General features: G+C 41.0%; 1 protein-coding gene across 1 annotated transcript in view; it reads right to left on the minus strand.

Annotated features, from left to right (window-relative positions):
* Positions 1–19,309, minus strand: part of CTPS2 (CTP synthase 2) — a 181,704-nt gene that overhangs the window by 61,779 nt on the left and 100,616 nt on the right. Inside the window, exon 16 of the mRNA XM_066599475.1 lies at positions 8,420–8,516. Coding sequence (XP_066455572.1) covers positions 8,420–8,516 — 97 coding nt within the window. The remainder of the gene's footprint in view (positions 1–8,419; positions 8,517–19,309) is intronic.

The following is a 19,309-nucleotide window of genomic DNA, read 5'->3' on the forward strand; positions in this document are numbered from 1 at the left end:
TTCAGCAGGCGGGGATTTTAAAGCCCCGCCGGCTGAATAGTGCCGAGAAGCAGTTCAGGAGAACTGACAGCAGCCGCGGCTGGACTCCGGCTGCAGCGGAAAGGTGAGTATACAATTTTTTTTTATTTTAACACATTTTAGGATGAATTGCAGGGAAGGGCTGTTATATTTAACCCCTTCCCGACAATTCACCCCGCGCACGCCGGCAGCCCATTGCTTTCAATGGAGCGGCTGTATTGCCGCTCCATTGAATTCAATGGGCAAACATCGTTCTTCTCTGCCACAGCTGTTACAGCTGTGGCAGAGAAGAATGATTTGTCTTCTATATGTTCTCAATGGGGTCGGCGCTGCTGCCGCAGGCCCCATTGAGCGCATATACAGAAGAGAACAGGAATCGCAGATCGCAGATAGGTGCGATCTGCGATTTTTTGTTCTATAATTTATCGGACGAGCGCATAAAAAGCGCTCATGTGTCCGATACCATTGCAAAGCAATGGTTTTATAAAATCGCCGGACGCATGCGCATGCGCAAATCGCGGCTAAAAACGCCCGTCTGACTAAGGCCTTAGAGAGCGTTTCCACAGAAGTGTTCACTTTTTTCCAATCTGGGGGTTATGTCACAGCTGCCAAAAACAGCACTGTTACAGAACCCCCGAACTGTACTATTGACTCCCATTGGTGAAACGGACACCACTTTGTTAATTTCCATTATATTTGGAGATTATATATATATATATATATATATTTTTTAGAGCATTTTACCTCTGCAATATGTTAGGCCGGCTGCACATGAACAGGTTGGATTCCAGATGCAGGATCCCGCAACGGAATCCAACCTTGTGCCCGGTCGGTGACCCTGCATACCTCTTATTTTCTGTGCTGTGTATGACCCGGACGGCTTGCCGTCGGACATGGCCAGTACAGATTTTTTTTTTAAAACCCCAACTTTTCCAGCGTCATCACTGGAAATCGCGGCCTTTCCGCAATGTCAATTGCGGAAGGGCAGCGGGTTGGACGGCTTCATTGACTTCAACTGCTGCAACTTTTCCTTCGTGAGCGGAAAATTGCAATTGATTTCCATTTGTGTGCAGGAAAAAGCGCTTTTTCATGGCATGCTTTGGAAGGTATTTGCTGCGGAACCCGCAGGCGTATGCCTGCTTCGGGTTCCGCAATGTAAATCCAGTCGTATGCAGCCGGCCTTACAGAAAACATTGTAAAGCAAGTCACATATTGAAAAGTAACAGCTTTTGGAATTACTGGTGTACGGACTTATGGACTTTCTATGAGCCTACACATCAAGAAGTCTGATCGGTAAAGTGGGTGAGCTTGAAGCGAGAATGACTAATGAAGGCTATGATATAGTCGGAATAACGAAAACATGGCTGGATGATAAGTGCGATTGGGCAGCGAATTCCCAGGGGTACAATCTCTTCAGAAGAGACCGAAGGAACCAGAAAGGGGGAGGGGTATGTCTGTACATTAAATCGTACTTAAAGCCGAGACTATGGGAGGATATAGGGGTAGGAGAAGAACAGGTGGAATCTCTGTGGGTAGAAATAAAGGGAGAAAAAAAATAACAAAATCTTGATAGGGGTCTTCTAAAGACCACCAAAAGCAACAGAAGAAACTGAAAACTTACTATTAAGGCAAATAGAAGAAGTGTCAAACCGCAACAAAGTAATTATCATGGGGGACTTATCCAGATATAATATGGGAAAACGAAACCTGCAAATCTCACAGGGGTGATAAGTTCTTGAGAGTAATTAAAGAATAATTACCTGAACCAACTTGTGCAGGAACCAACGAGAGGGAGAGCCATTCTGGACCTAGTACTAACTAACAAACCGGAACGGATAAAGGAGGTGCAGGTTTAGGGGCACTTGGGGAACAGTGACCACAATATAATCAACTTCCAGCTGTTATTCAATAGGAAGCCTTATCAGGAAGCGACAAAAAAGCTAAACTTTAGTAAAACAAAATTTGATCAGCTTAGAACTACTATTGGTAACATTAATTGGGACAACACTCTCAAAAATATCAGTACAGAGGACAAATGGGAAAATTAAAAGGATCCTAATCACCTCATGTGAGCAGTTCATTCTCTTTAAAAATAAAAGAATCTCAACTGAAAGGAAACCAATGTGGCTCGACAAGACGGTAAGAGAGCCAATAAACGAAAAAAAGAAAGCGTTCAAACAACTAAAGCAACAAGGCAGCGAAGAAGCACTAAAATCGTACAGGGAAAAAAACAAAATATGCAAAGATAGGATCAAAATGGCCAAGGAGGAGGCAGAAAGACTGATCGCCAAAGAGAGCAAAAACAACCCGAAACTATTTTTCAACTATATTAACAGCAAAAGGATTTGCAGGGAGAGCACTGGCCCTTTAACAAATAATGCAGGGGAAATCATTGAAGATGATGGAGGGAAGGCTAATCTAATAAATAGTTTATTTTCAAGCGTATTCACAAACGAAAACGAAATGCCACACGAGATACAGGGGAATAAAATAAACCCCTCGCAAAATATGTCATACCTAACGCAGGAGGAAGTGCGGAACAGGTTAAAGAAGATTAAAATTGATAAATCGCCAGGCCCAGATGGAATACACCCAAGGATACTAAGGGAACTAAGTGATGAGATAGCTAGGCCGCTATATCTAATATTTCCAGACACTATCAAGACCGGTGTTGTACCATTGGATTGGCGCATTGCCAACGTGGTTCCAATTTACAAAAAGGGGACCAAAAGTAAGCATGGTAACTACAGGCCGGTAAGTTTCACTTCAGTAACGGGAAAAATTTCGAGGGGTTTCTGAGAGACACCATCAACGAGTACCTCAAGGAGAACAACACAATAACTCCTTACTAGCATGGGTTCATGAAGGGTCGCTCATGTCAGAACAATCTGATCAGCTTCTACGATGAAGTAAGCTCTAGGCTGGACCTGGGAGAGTCTATTGATCTCGTATATCTGGACTTCTCTAAAGCATTTGACACCGTGCCGCATAATAGGCTGATATATAAAATGAGACAGCTCGGATTGGGTGAAAACGTGTGTAATTGGGTAAAGATTTGGCTCAATGATAGAAAGCAGAGGGTGGTAATAAATGGTTCGTACTCTGATTGGGCCACAGTCACTAGTGGGGTGCCACAGGGTTCAGTATTAGGCCCCATTCTGTTCAACATATTTATCAATGATCTGATAGAGGGGCTGCACAGCAAAATATCAATATTTGCAGATGACACAAAATTATACAATATAATCAATGCAACGGAGGACAATGTGCGGCTACAAACGGACCCAGATAAGCTGGGGGCTTGGACAGAAAAATGGCAAATGAGGTTCAATGTTGAAAAAAAGTAAGGTTATGCACATGGGCAGCAAAAACAGATGTCACTAATATACACTTAATGGGGTACCGCTAGGGAAAAGTGATATGGGAAAAGACCTGGAGGTACTAGTGGATTGTAGACTAAACTGGAGTAACCAATGCCAGTCAGCTGCTGCAAAGGCAAATAAAGCCTTGAGGGGCATTAACAGAGGTATAGGGGCGAAGGACGAGAACATTATCCTTCCATTATATAAGGCACTTGTCAGACCTCACATGGAATACTGTGTACAGTTCTGGACACCGGTGCTCAGGAAAGATGTTACAGTACTGGAGGGGGTTCAAAGAAGAGCAACTAAACTAATAAACGGAATGAAGGGATTGGAATACTCAAAGAGGCTATCCAAATTGGGACTATTTACTCTAGAAAAAAGACGGCTAAGGGGTGATCAAATAACCATGTATAAATACATGAGGGGACAATACAAGGATCTCTCCCATGATCTGTTTATACCCAGGACTACGACGGTAACAAGAGGGCATCTGTTACGTCTAGAGGAAAGCAGGTTTCATCACCAACACAGAAAGGGGTTCTTTACTGTAAGAGCAGTTAGACTGTGGAACTCTCTGCCTGAGGAAGTGGTGATGGCAAAATCCATAGAGGAGTTTAAAAGGGGACTTGATGTCTTTCCGGAGAGGAAGGATATTATAGGTTATATAAATCTTAGGTTAATTGTTAATCCGGGTATACAGGTAGGTAGGAACTGTTAGGGGTTGATCCAGGGAACAGCCTGATTGCCATTAGGGAGTCGGAAAGGAATTTTTTCCCCAAAAGGGCTATTTGGCTTCTGCTCTTGTTTTTTTTTGCCTTCCTCTGGATCAACAACACAGGAGGCTAGACAGGCTGAACTAGATGGACATTGTCTTCATTCGGCCTTACGAACTATGTTACACTGCACTGCTCGGATCTCTAATTAGAGTCGAGCATAGCCATTCACAGTCGAAGGGGCACAATGCTCAACTGAAGTCTCGTGCCCCTTCCTTTTGATAATCTGCAGGGATCTCAGGATCTGAACCGCCACGAATCAAACTTCCAAAATTTCACTATGAAGATATCTGGAATAGTAGGTACACTTTAAAGTACAAGTAAAACAGGTCTTAGATTTAGTTGGGCACTTTTGTTCACAAAATACTATCCCTTGAAATGTCACTGAGAAATATACCAAAAGTGGATAGTACCAGTGGGGTCCAATCGCTGAGATCCCACTATTTCCTACAGTGAAGCAAAGAAAGCGTGATGCAAGACAAAAGGGCACAAGAGCAGGGTCTCAGCACCGAAACAACCCATTAACCCTTTCAGTGGCAGGTTTATTATTACCATGTCATGCCTCACATGTCAACAATGCAATGAAAATCCTGGAAGACTTCAGATCACAGTTCAGTCTTCTGCACATTTCAGCACCTAGAGCTGTCCACGGAAATCTTCCAGGGTTGAACTGCATGGTCAATGCAGCAAATCCTGGAGATTTTCGGGCCGTGCCACTAAAGGGGTTAATACAATCTTCTGCCATGTCTATGATGTGTCAGAATATGGGAATTTATGCACAAAGGAATAACTCATTTGTGCTAGATCTATCTTTTCCCAAATCTGCTCTGTGTCAGACCATTCCCTTCTCATTTTTAAAATGCTTGACCTGCAAATACCCAATGGGCAGCTCAATGAGAGGGGAAAGCTTGTGTGTGCAGGCCACACTTTTAAGGGTTTTTGAGGACTTTTAATGAATTTAATGGGAGCCATGCCTGCAATACCAACCCTACTGCAATATGGAGAGAGCTGTCTGCATCTAACTATCTGCACTGACGGCGGGTCCGGCAAATAGCTGATCGTCGGGGACCCCGAGCAGCAAACCCCCATTGATCAACTATTGATGACCTATGCTCAAGGTAAGTCATCAATAGTTGATCTGTTGAAGTCTCTTGTTGGAAATCCAGGCCATTCAGCTGTTTTGGTGTCAACTGTCACCATCAAAATAAACAGGATATGGAGTGGAAGCAGATCGCTCCAACCCCTGTGTAGTAGCCAGTGCTAAATTGCAGACATAGCTCTCAATGAGTTTAATGGGAGGCTTGCCTGCAATTAGTAGCACTGTCCACTAGACAGGGGTCAGAACTATCTACTTCCACTCTGTACCTTGCATGTTTTGCCAGTGACCACAGGCACTGGAACAGCTGATCGGTTGGGGCACTCAGTGGTGGATCCCAGCTGATCAACTTCTAATGACCTATCCGGACGAGAGGTCATCAATTAAGAGAGCATTCACTATTAGCCACAACCACTGACAATTTCACATGAACATGACTACAAATTCAGAACCAACTATGGGATTGGGATATATGATGCTGTTCATTCTGATTAATAGACTCTAAGTCAGACCAGGACTAATAGTCATAATATGTGCCTGTATTACACCAGCGTCAAATTCGCACTAATGAGTGAAGGAAAAGGGGCAAAAAACTAATAGCAGTGCGCAACCTTTTTTTAAGAAAAATGTGCATGTGTTCTATATATATATATATTTTTTTTTTTTCTTTTTCTCCTTTTCTGATTGTGTTTATCCCTGGCTACTTATCTCAATTTACATTTCACTGTCCACCCTTTTCTTTTCATTACATTTTTTTGATATATATTACATTTCATTTCATGGACCACCATTTGGTGATGTACTGTATATATTATGTAGCGTGTCTCCAGCGGGACTGAAGAAGAGACATTTTATTTCAATAAAGGAACAACATTTTTATTCCAAATGTACACATCTTTCTAAAAAAAAAAAGGTTGCGCCATATCAGTTTTTTGCCCCTTTGCCATCACTCATTGTTTGTCTGCCAGCACCTTGATGCACCTCTCCTTCTACCACACAAGATAGAACCACCTCTTGAAGGAACTAAAAAAGAAAAAAAAGAAAAAAGCATCCGGTTTGTTTTCTGACCCACCGAATCCTCACTGGCGCAGCTCCACCTCATTTTCCCTTTCTACCACCTACTTTTCTAAACTGGCATTAATAAGATTTCTGTCTAAAAATGCAATGATAGCAATGCTGTATTAAATAAGTTAGAGTAGTAGGCAAAGTTTAGTAACTGGCCTTTGCTATTTTTTACTTTTTTTAGCGAATTTCGGTTTACTTCAGGGACGGCTATTTTTCAAAAATGACAAAGGTTTCATTTTGAATTAGCTTTTGAGCAACTGAAGGTAAGGACATCATCAGTGATAGAACATGTGAGAAGTCCGTCAATTAAAAAAAAAACTGATAACCAATATGGCACCACTTCATGTCATTACTACAAACAGTAGCTCCCACCCCTGCAAAAATGTGTCAGAAGACATGAAGTTCAATGTGATCTCACATAAAGAAGACACATGAGCGAGCCACTCAATGCAAAAAATGTAATTAATGATAACAAGAGTTGAGACAAGATTAGAGTGGCTGGGCTATAGCGATACAATGAACCATCCTGGAATATGCCGCATGTACTTATTAATCAAATGAGTAACTTCAAGCAATTAAAGCTTGAGCTATTTTTAGTTTCCTTGAGATTAATACTCTCAGAAGATTAATTGTCCTCTCATACCGCCATAGTGCTGAAGACCATCACAAAGTGATTGAAAAAGAAATTAATAACCTCTACAATAGGACAATAGAAAGAAAGTCACGGAAGAGATGATATTGTACAGCACTGAACCAATTCCACCCCCCTTTGACAAGGCTACCACAACTGTACTCCGGGCTCATTTTCTTAGCTTTAGGCTTTATTCCCATGAGCGTATATCGGCGGCCGTTTTCACAGCTGGCCGATATATGCTACGATCTGAGGATTAAAAACTCGTGAACGGGCGCACAAGTCTAACGGAATAGCCGATCCCCAGGATTGCCTTCAGTGTGGACAGCACTGGAAGCAGACAGCACTTTCAACATTGCCACAGCCTGGTTAGGTGCTACCATAGCTAGGACTAGTGACACCACAGCTGCTATTGAATTTAATGGAAGCTGCGTCTGCAGTACTAAACCAGTCTGCTGCCATATGGACTGTTCTCTCTGCTTCCAGAGCTGCCCACATCAACAGCAAGCCTGGGGATTAATTGTTCTGCAAGGATCCTAAACGGCGGACCCCTACCGATAAACTATTGATAACCTATGCTGAGGATAGCTCATTAATAGTGAAACTCTCAGCAAGCGCCTTTAATTCTCATACCATAGTTGATATCAGTATAAATATGGACAATATTGTCGGATATTAAGAAGCATAAGTATGAACCGGAGAACTCATTTCCTCACATTTCATTGAAATATACTTCTCTAAAAATGAAAAACTGGCCATATATCAGTAAATCAGAGGTCAGAGTAGCAGCCAAAGTCTGGTAATTATGTTTAGCCTACGAACAGAGTTATTGTCATTTTTTTCTGTTATGTAGCAGCAAAAATGACAACAGGATGTTCAGCCATATTGGCTGTCAACTTCTGAATGAGTTTCCCATAAACTGATGATAAAATTGTCACTTTGTTGTTAATTGAACATGGTGAAAAAATGACAGATTCCCATCAGTTTCACGTAATATCATGGGAAATTTTCAAAAATATTGAATAATTTTAAGGTAAATGTTGTCATGTGCAGAGTTTCAGGTTGGCAGTGGTCTCATAATCTATTTGTATTGATAGCTCATACTCGTAAGACAAATTGGTTTGCTCTATAAAATTAAATAAACTTTGTATAAGAAAAACTAATCTAATGTGCTTGAAGGAACTGAAAATGTTGATAATTACTTTTTGGTGCAGAATGAGCGCTTCTGTAATCATTCAGTACAAAAAGTATCCACTTCAACTCATCAGCTAATGGGCAATTTGTCACCTGTTTGGCTTCAGGTGACATCCCTGTGCAGACGGAGAGTGGTGTCACTGGTCCTAATTATGGCCTTCATAGTCCTCCTCCACCCTCTAAACATGATATTTTAACTCCAACTTAGGTCTAGGACTGAACCCAAGCCTTACAGTAGATACACTAAAACAGTTGCTGTAGATAAGTGTATACATACTTAGGGTGGAGCCATTGGTCGTAAATATGGTCTTCCTCTTCCCTAGGCGCATTGTTCCCCCCATGTCTCCAGGGTTGTGTTCAGGCATATCAATCACCTGCAAGAAACAAACTATTTTTACATAAAATGTAGCAAAACCAAGAACATTCGTTACATTTGCTAAACAATCATCCTTCGTTGCATTTGTTTAAAAAAATGGCAAATTGAAATAATGTACCATTAATGCAGTCGTGAAAGTTGTCAGAAACTTTTACTAAACTTTTGAATGGTATATCTGGCTGTGTTTATACTCCCCAATTACTGCATACAGCATCTGGGCAGATTTGCTGTCCGAGGGTCTATCAGATTACATTTAGGTGATCTGTAGTTACTCATGCAGATGCCCAAAAAGGCAGTCACCAAAGGACACATTATAATGTACATCTTACTATGTAAAACTGATTTTGGCCCATGTTCCCCAGATATATACCCAGAGGACATGATAAAAGTGAAGCACCTAATTATATTATAAGAGATTCTATAAAATAGATTAGGTGTCACGTCCGTGTGGTACACAAGCATCACGCTCTGCACGGACACAGGGTGATGTTCACAACCACTGCAGTTGAATACTACTATGCATAGTGCGCATCACGCTATGCTGAGGATTAACACCACTCTAGGGAGAAAGAAGCCTGGCTCTAACTTAGCAGGATGGGGGGGGGAAGGGTCCCTGCCTAAAAGCGGAGTAATCGCATTGATAGAGGCGGCCCCACGGTCTTCTTCCTGGACCTTGATTGTCCCTATAGAGGCCCCTGGAGCGTTGAACCAAACAGTAATGCAATACAGAAATAAAACCAGAAAATACAACTGAAAAGTAAAACACAGCATCTTCTCTGTAAGTAGCAGTACACCTAGTACAGAGGAGCTCCACTCTCCACTACTTCTCTATAGAGCTAAATAAGCAGCACTGAGCACATGAGGGGGTGAGAATATAAGGCTACTCGACGTCTGAGGACTGGAAGAGCAATTAGAGAACCACACCTCTAACCTTCTCCCAGGCATGACTAATCCAGCATGCATCCATGCAGCAAAGAGAAACAGTACCAGCAGTCTCTGCACATGGTGTATTAACCCTTGTCCTGCATTACAAGGCAACAGGTCTTGGCCTACATCGAGGCCACCATGCCACCACGCTGTCACGACCGACAAGCCGCGACACAAGGCCTACACAGCGACTTTGGCTGTGACAGGAGTCATATGACCAAAATTTGCTGTGTAGCCAAGCGACCTTGCACTGCCAATAAAGAAAATGAGGTCAGTTTGAGTCACAGGTTGCAAAATATCAATTAAGATTGTATTTCTTTGCAACCTGCGAGTCACGGTCGTGGCAACCTGTGGTTCATGATGCCACCCCATTCACTTCAATATCTTTGACACGGCAGACGTAAAAATGGTAGTCCAGTTCTGCTCAGACGCCTCCTGGCATATGCTGTTATAGATTCCACTGCAGCAGAGATGCATTGTGTTAGGTCCTCTAGTGTCACCATGGCGCCCACATTGAACATCTGTGTCATTAAAATCTTGAAGGTTTCCTCCATATTTTCGTGTCATTCTGGCACTTTTATTCACCGGAAAGAACTTTACTAATTACTAAAAATTAAACCTTTATTTATATATATTTTTAAAAGAGTCATATGCACATGAACACAAATAAATTCCCTAAAACGAATCTTCTTGTCCGTAATATGCTTGGACGAGTTAGTGGTAGTTATTGTGGTTATTTATACAGATAGCCACATTTCTCATATACCCACATAGCCGGGGGTGTCAGTGATTATATAGACCGACACACCCTGTTATGCTAGTAGCACTTATAACTGTCAATTTCACTCTCTTATCACGATCAATCAGTGAAGCAAAATTGTTTAGTACAGATGATGTGTTATAGTTTGTTAGAAAACTTGTTCAATATATGTTATTCTGGAGTCAAGCTTTTTCTGTTTCTCAAAGACATGGAGCTTAGTTCAACTTATTCCATCTATAGATCCATCAACGCGTTTCTATGACACTGACCATGCGTGCCATTTCATCAGGATGGAAATTATATCACATTTGGCTTATTAAAGCCTTTTTGCTATACCTTGAGTTTATTATCTGTATATGCTCCAGTCCACACTCAGTGGAGTGCAGCTTACTCTATTTGAGTTAATTTTGATAATGAGGCCAGGTAGTCTGTACTGATAAAGACAGAACAACATTCAGTGTAACAGCTTACATTAACTGGTAGGTGTCAGGTCTCTGTCTCATTGCGGCCAGGTTGGCTGCTATATCAACATCACGGGCAGCGTGGCTATAATCTATGCCCCTCTGAGGGCTAGAGTATCAACTCTCTTTTATGCCCCGTAAATGTGGGCTCCTCTGATTCTTTTTGCCCCGTAAATGTGGGCTTTTGAGCATTATATGCCCCATAAATGTGGGCTTTTTTGACTCTGTATACCCCATAAATGTGGGCTCTTTGTTGTGAGGACAGATTAGTGCTCAGCCTTACAAGCTTGCAGGCATTCTCAATTTGATGCCCTTTAGCAAGCATAGGCTGTTGCACTTATTGACTGTCTGTCTTTATCAGTACAGATAGTGTTAGCAAGATTGACTTAGCATCCGTGCATGCCCCATAAATGTGGGTTTCATGAGGTCAAATGAGTAATCAGCTTAAACAACCGGCGGTTAGTCTCTGACCTGACACCTACCAGTTAATGTAAGCTGTTACACTGAATGTTGTTCTGTCTTTATCAGTATAGACTACCTGGCCTCATTATCAAAATTAACTCAAATAGAGTAAGCTGCACTCCACTGAGTGTGGACTGGAGCATATACAGATAATAAACTCAAGGTATAGCAAAAAGGCTTTAATAAGCCAAATGTGATATAATTTCCATCCTAATGAAATGGCACGCATGGTCAGTGTCATAGAAACGCGTTGATGGATCTATAGATGGAATAAGTTGAACTAAGCTCCATGTCTTTGAGAAACAGAAAAAGCTTGACTCCAGAATAACATATATTGAACAAGTTTTCTAACAAACTATAACACATCATCTGTACTAAACAATTTTGCTTCACTGATTGATCGTGATAAGAGAGTGAAATTGACAGTTATAAGTGCTACTAGCATAACAGGGTGTGTCGGTCTATATAATCACTGACACCCCCGGCTATGTGGGTATATGAGAAATGTGGCTATCTGTATAAATAACCACAATAACTACCACTAACTCATCCAAGCATATTACGGACAAGAAGATTCGTTTTAGGGAATTTATTTGTGTTCATGTGCATATGACTCCTTTAAAAATATATATAAATAAAGGTTTAATTTTTAGTAATTAGTAAAGTTCTTTCCGGTGAATAATTGTCTAAGTTTAAAAGAACTTATAGGCCACTGTGAATTCTGGCACTTTTAGGTCAATTCAGGTATGAAAAAAAATCAACTTTACTTTTGCACCATTTTTTTTTTGAATCACCTTCTATCATTTAAACATTAAAGCACCCTATACCTCTAAGAATATATGATGGGACTACAGGGGATTGTATTTCTCTCTCATATAGGGAGACATTCAGGGCATAATCAGCCACAGATGGAGTAGGTTACAGTGTTTCTTTGCATCTCTGCTGCAAGCTAATTACAGCGGCCCACAGCAGCATACAAGCGGCAAGCTACCTGCATACACAGCGGAACGCTCACTCAGGTATCCAAAGATAACCAAAGCCAAAAAGACTGCTTGCGGTGCAAAACTCACAGAGTTCTTCCAGGCTGAGAGCTCCTCTAATCATGGTGCCAGTAAGCAGGACCAAGAAGCAGACGCATCTCTTAACCCTTCTCCCCTGCCACCATCCAGCATAGACTCTGCACCTCCAGCACAATCAGATCCAGGTACGGCTTTGGTCACTCTCCTTATCTTCGTGGCAGACGGTCTCCATCATCAGGAGATATCTCCCCTGCATACTTCTAGACAGCCACAAGTATGATGAAATAGACAAGCTTATACCAGCAGCACAGGGCGTATGGTACTGAAACACTTGACCGAGAAGGGGTTAATATTCCATTTACTTCTGTCAAGCCCTTTACATCAAACGTATTGCGGAGCCTTTTTAGTGATCTGAGATTTTCATTAAAATCTAATATTTAAACTGCGATGCAGACCCTGCAAAAAGATATTGCGGACGTAGGGAGCTGCACGGCCCACCTTGTCAAATTTGCTAGGGCTCACAATAGCCTAGTTGATACCAGTAAAAAATAGCAAGGAGGAGATAATTGCATTACGAGCCATAATTACTGATTCGGAGGACCGTTCCCGTTGGAACAATATTCATTTTCGTAGAATTCCTTCAGGAGTTTCTGATTTCTTTACTGTCCTTCTGCCTAATATCCAGCAAATCAAATTCTTTACAGATAGGGCACACTGTGTCCCCAAACGCAGAAACCCCTGGGAGCTGATGTACCCAAAAATGTACTTGCTTGTATGACTTTTTTCATGCTAAGAAAAGGAACATAGTAGTGTCCCCACGCTACCGGGGAGATTCAAAACTATATCCCTCCTTGCAGATTTATCAGCAGCAATGCTTGCTAACAGACGGGAGTTTCAGCTTGTCACAAAGATTTCACGTGATAATAAAACCCATAATCGTTGGGTTTCCCAGTGAAGTTCCTTATCTCTGGAGATGGCACCAAAGTCACAGCATCTTCTCCATCAGAAGCCTTGCAGCCGCTTGTCAATTTGAAGCTTACACCACCATAGAATTTGGCCATCGGCCTTAACCTTTAACGATGGAGGTGATTTATGTGTTACCCTTCCGTGGACGCGGCTCTCACAGTAGCCTATATATTGTGGTTGAGTTTTTTCCCAATAATGAACTGGATGTTTACAATAATTTGTTTTTATTAATTTTCACGTTATAAACAATTAAAAAACATGTAAAAAATAATCAATTTTTATTTATCTATTTTAGTAAGCTTGCATAATAGAGAACTATAGGAACTTTTCAGTTTTAATGGATGATGCAACCTCCTCTCACACCGGTCTTTTTGCAACTAAAACAAAAGCTACCGAGCGGTTCAGTCGTAAAAGCAGCGGAGAAGTATGGGATTCTCACAAATCCACAGTTAAAGGTTAAGCAACACTCATCCAACCGCTTCGCTGAGCAGCGCGCCATAGCTACTTGAGTATGCACTTGTCATTTGATATTGATTTTGGTGTTTTTTTTTCTTTTTGCGGTGCTTCCAACAGAACTAATGTATGGAGCTATGGATTGCTTTAACATTTCACTTTAATCCATCTGCATCTGTATGCTTATTACATCCTGCTAAATGTTACGTTATCTTTCAGTATGCATCATTTGGGTAAAAGTTACATTATAAGTCTATATGGCCTATTTCTTATACAACATTCTTCCTCTTGAACGTTCGTGTGAAGCGTTAGCTTATTATGAGATGTACGGCTTCTTGCTTGTTTAAGTTGTGTTTGTTGTTTTTGCTACGTTGTGAGTCTACAAATCCTAGTACTCAACTCTATAACTATATATCCAGTGCACAGTTCGGAGGTAACTGCAATTACAAGTATTGGTGTGTTATACCCATGGCCAGCCTTTCTTACTATCATGGTGTTTAAGGTCACTTCAATAAATGTAAAGGGACTTAATAACCCCTATAAACGCTCTTGCCTATGGACAGAGGAGCTAAAAGATAAATCTGATATACCGTGCATTCAAGAAACACATCTGTTGAGCACAGACCTTCATAGACTAAAACTTAACCAGTTCCCACATTTTATTTCAGCTCCTGCACCCTAAAAAAATAGAGGAGCATCCATTGCCGTGCATGACATGCTCACTTTTAAACAACTTGAGATGGTTGTGGACAACTAGGGAAGATATGTGATGTTAGTGTGTGAGTTCAATAACTTAGTGTATACTATAGTTTCCCTTTATACACCCAATTCTGGGCAACTTCGCTTCGTTAAAAGACTTTTCCAAACTATACGCAAAGTCAAGAAAAGTGTGTTGCTAGAACTGGGTGACCTCAATAAAACAAAGTTGCCTTCCTTAGATCCTTTTGCCCAGCTAAATCTGAACTATTTCAATTTACGTACAAAGAAGACTTGTTAGATATATGGATGATGCAACATTTATTACAGATACTATACTTTCTTCAGAAAATCTTTAGAATTGCTTTCTCTCTTACAGACAATGACTTAGGCCAGAGAGTCATGTCATATGAGATTCATCTAATTAGTTGGTCAGATCATGCTCCCGTCCATGTAACAGTTGCTGAACCCACCTCCATTCCTTGGAGAATCAACTAATTTATATTTCATTCTAAGAAATATCTACATCAGTCCCAAGCAACCTTGGATGAATGTTTTTTATTCAACTGCAACAATGAAGTAAGTGACACTACGGTACGGCTTTATTAGAGGACACTATATTAGTTTAGCAGCTAAAGACAAAAGAGAGAAAGAAGCCTCTATTCTCCAAATCCCAAACTCAATACTAAGTATCTCCTAATTAAATAAACAATCTTATTACCAACTTAGAGCACCAGAGCTTAACAAGTTACCCCACCAATTGAACACTCTCAATTTATATCATTAGGATTTGGCACTAAGGGCATGAAAAGCTTCTTTTTATGGTCATAGCAATAAAGCTGGTTCCTTACTAGCTCACTACTTGAAAAATGCTTCCGCAAGGCTAGGATTCCTTATATTTAGAATTCTATGGGGGGAAAGTTTTTTCAGTCCACGAGATATTGCAGACTATTACTCTTTCCTATATAATTTACATAATAACTCCTCCGTAGCAAAACCATTGGAGGCTATAATTGCGAAATGTCTTAACTCGGTTCAACTCCCCAAGATATCTCCAGCTCAACTCTCTGCTCTATCAGCGAACTTAAATGTAACAGAAGTATCTCAAACCATTGCCTCATTAAAAGCCAACAAAGCACCAGGGCCTGATGGTCTATCCAATGACTACTACAAGCACGACACGATATTGTCTCCAGACTTATTGAAAGTTATCAACGCAGTCAAAGCCTGTGGAACGTTTCCTATAGAAATGTTATCTGCTACAACCATCACTCTCCCTAAACCTGGTAAACCAGCAGATTGCCCATGTAATTTCTGCTGATTGCACTACTTAATACGGATGTATAAATCTATGCTAAAATATTGGCTTCTATGTTGTCAGAGATCCTTCCCGCCATTATTTACAGGAGTTTGCAAAGGTAGACAATCACTGGATGGGACAAGATGATTTCTTTATATATTAGGAGTGGTGAAGAGATGTCAAATACCTTCTCTGCTTCTGTCCCTTGATGTGGAGAAGGCAATCGACTCGGTATGCTGGCGCTATCCCGCTGTGGCCCTGAGTAAATTCAGTGTGACTGGAGCGGCTCAAAGAGCCTTTATGTCCTTGTAGGCTTGCCCATCAATGCTGGTGTTGGCTTCCCATTATATCTCTAAATTCTTTTAAATCGCCAATACACATGTCAGGGATGACCTTTGTCACGCTTGATATTTATATCGGTGATGGAGCCCCTGACCAAGGTCATACGTTCCTCCCCTCGGATGCATGGTTTCTCCATTAGTTACTCTGAACACAAGCGGTTATGCAGCCAAGTATCTTACTAGAAAGTTAATATCGCCAAATCACAAATGTTAACTATGGGTTTAACTTCAGACCAGATGTCCAGGCTTGTACAACAGTCCAACTTCCAATGGGCAAATGAAAGTAACACTTACTTAGGAATCAGTCTTACATATTAAACCTCTAAGCTACATAAAGGCAACTATTTTCCACTTTTACACTCCATTAATGATGAGCTACAACCATATTTATGAGCCTCGTGTAGCACAGAGTGTTAAGGCAGCAGGAATGCAGGCCTATGCTCTTACTAACGATCTTAAGGTTACAGGTTTAATCCCCGCATGAAAGTCGACTCCGCCTTCCATCCTTCCAAGGTCAGTAAAATGAGTACCCAGTGTGCTTGGGTGGGTGTGGGGAAGTAAAAAGATGACTGGGGGAGTCAATGGCAAACGACCATGTGACGTTACCCGAGAAGTCAAGTCATAATCAAACACCAGGGGACTTTACCTACAAAACATATTTAAAGTCAGATGTATCTTGGGTGGGCATGGTCTCCACTTGTTAAGATGATGGTCTTCCTTAAAATTTTGTATATGTTCAGGAACCTTCTAATTCCTTTAACCAAAAAGTACTTGTCCAAATTGCAAGCTTGTTTCATAAATTCGTGTTGAAAGCAGTAAGACCTAGGGTGGGGGCTAATACGTTATATGTCTCAGTTGTCAAAGGTGGTTTACACTTACCTAATGTTCATAATTACTATAATGCAGCTACACGTCACTAGCTTTTGTATTGACTGTATAATGATAACACCCCTCATTGGGTGGACATAGAGTCTCACCTAGCAGAGCCCACTCCACTAAGTGTGCAGTTGTGGCCTCAGAGTTAGGATATAGTCTGTGCTCTTCTCCTTCTATAACTATTCAGACAGGAATGTCAATGGATTTCCATAGCTATGGACAAGAGATTGTGATATTTAAGACCTTGTGATCTACCTTTATATTTGATTAAACCTTTTATTCCCGGCACTAGCTTTGCTAATTGGCACGAAGCTGGCATTTTTATTCTTAGCCAGATATGGGATAATAATCATTTAATTTCATTTCTCAATATCATGAATACTTTTCAGATCCCTAAAGCCGATTTCTACAAATATCTACAACTCATTTTATTCATACTCATCTTAACAATTCGCTGTCTGCAAAGTCCCCATTTGACCTTTTTTCCTTTAATACCAGAAATAGAGGACTCACTAAGACATATCCAGCCATTTCTGACAGTCTCTTGCCTGTTAGGCCTCCGCGTGTGGCTAGATGGGAAAGAGATGTAAATATTACAGTGGATACTTTCATTTCGTATCAAGCCTTCCAGGCAGCTAATAAATATTCCCGCTGCTCATTTCCCTTGGAGACCACAAGGAAACTTTTATATAGATGGTACTTTATACCATATAGAATTTCACTGATATCTCCCACTGTATCAAATCTTTGTTGGCGTTGCCATTCGGATGTAGGTACTGGATTACATATTTTCTGGACTAGTTCTAAATTAGCTTCCTTTTGGGCGGGGGGGGGGGGATTTAGTCACTCTTAAAGCATCTTTTGGGACATGATATACTGTGATCACCAGCTCGTTGTCTGCTCAATTTAGGGCTAGAGGTCTTACCACCCCCAGACAGAGCGGTTGTTTTTCACACGGTTGCAGTGGCTATGTGCCTAATACCTAAAGACTGGAGGTCTAACAATTTTCCCACCATTACCAAAATAATTGAACACGGTAATTACAACTGCTCTGTGGAAGGCTCAGTCCCGTCACAATGAGGAAGTTACCATTTACCCCATCCTAGATGGACAAAATGAATGGCTGAAGCTATTATATACTTCAAGCTAAGGGTATGACTATTGACTCTTGTTACCGTCTTTCATTGCCTTCAATACGTTTATCAATGCAGCATTGGATATAGCAAAGACACTTTCACTAGCTTAACTAGCAGGTATTTCTAAATGTTTTTAAGCCTCACTTTAATATCCGTTTAGCTCCTTCACCTTTTCTTGTCTAGATATAAGCAAAGTAATTTCATTTCCTTATGAGAATATATGATGGACTCCGAACATACTGTAATGTTTTTCTAAAATGTCAGAGAGTATATGTGAAGAACGCTTATAAGTGACTCTCATGTACCTGCACTATTGCCTTTGCTGTACAATCAATATGTTCTTAATAAAAAGTTTGTGTTTAAAAAAAAACATAGGTGGACATTCATTAACTCCTTCATTGGCAGGTTTATTACTACCATGTCATGGCCTGGAAAATCTCCAGGGCTTGCTGCACTGACCATGCAGTTAAACCCCGGAAGATTTCAGATAGCAGCTCAGTGTTCTGCACATTTCAGCACTAGAGCTGTCCAGGAAAATCTTCCGGGGTTTAACAGCATAGTTAGTGCAGCAAGCTCTGGAGATTTTCCGGGCGTGCCACTAAAGGGGTTAAGTGTTTTATTCCAGTTTCTGGAGTAACAAATGTGCACATTTTTTGCACAAGAGGAGATTTGTGCAAAAATGTGTGACTTTTTGTCATTTTTCGCAAGCTTCACTGCTTTTGGAAAAAAGTGGTCAGGGAATGTTGGGAGGAGGTGTGGCCACCCCAGATCGACAGAGCTATGGACATAGAGTCTCACCTAGAGTTATGTATGATTTATGCCACAAACCGGCATAAATTACACCAGAAATGTATGGACCTGGACTTCTGAGAAGCCGTAGGGCGTGCTCCTCTTCATGTACTGAGCACACCGTGCATCGGGGGAAATCATACTAAGCCCTGTATCGGAAATGCCATGCTCAGTAAATTTCCCCCATAGTCTCATATCCAGTAGTTAGCAGTAAATTGTGTTTCTGTGCTGCATACAAATAACTAGGCTATACAGCCATGAAGATGTTTTCTCCTTTCATGCAGTACTGTATGGGTTTGACAAATGTTTCTTGCAATGATCCCTTTGGTGCAGAAATCCAACAATGTCCCATTCATGTCACATCTTATATAGCTGTAGGATTAACTGTCTCTCCAGCCGTATAAATGTCAAGGCTTCTGATCATAAATACTCTGTTCTCCATAAACCGTGCTGGGCAGCAGGGCTAGTTTTTATGGATCACTTATTAATTCAATTGCATTTGATGCTTCACTCCTGTTGTGGGGGAGAACGGCACCTCCTGGGATTTACAACATGGATTAACTATATGTGTGCTTCTCCACCAATCAGAGGAGTCCACACAGATT

This window comes from Eleutherodactylus coqui, chromosome 4 (genome assembly GCF_035609145.1).
Source record: "Eleutherodactylus coqui strain aEleCoq1 chromosome 4, aEleCoq1.hap1, whole genome shotgun sequence".
NCBI classification, from domain to species: domain Eukaryota; kingdom Metazoa; phylum Chordata; class Amphibia; order Anura; family Eleutherodactylidae; genus Eleutherodactylus; species Eleutherodactylus coqui.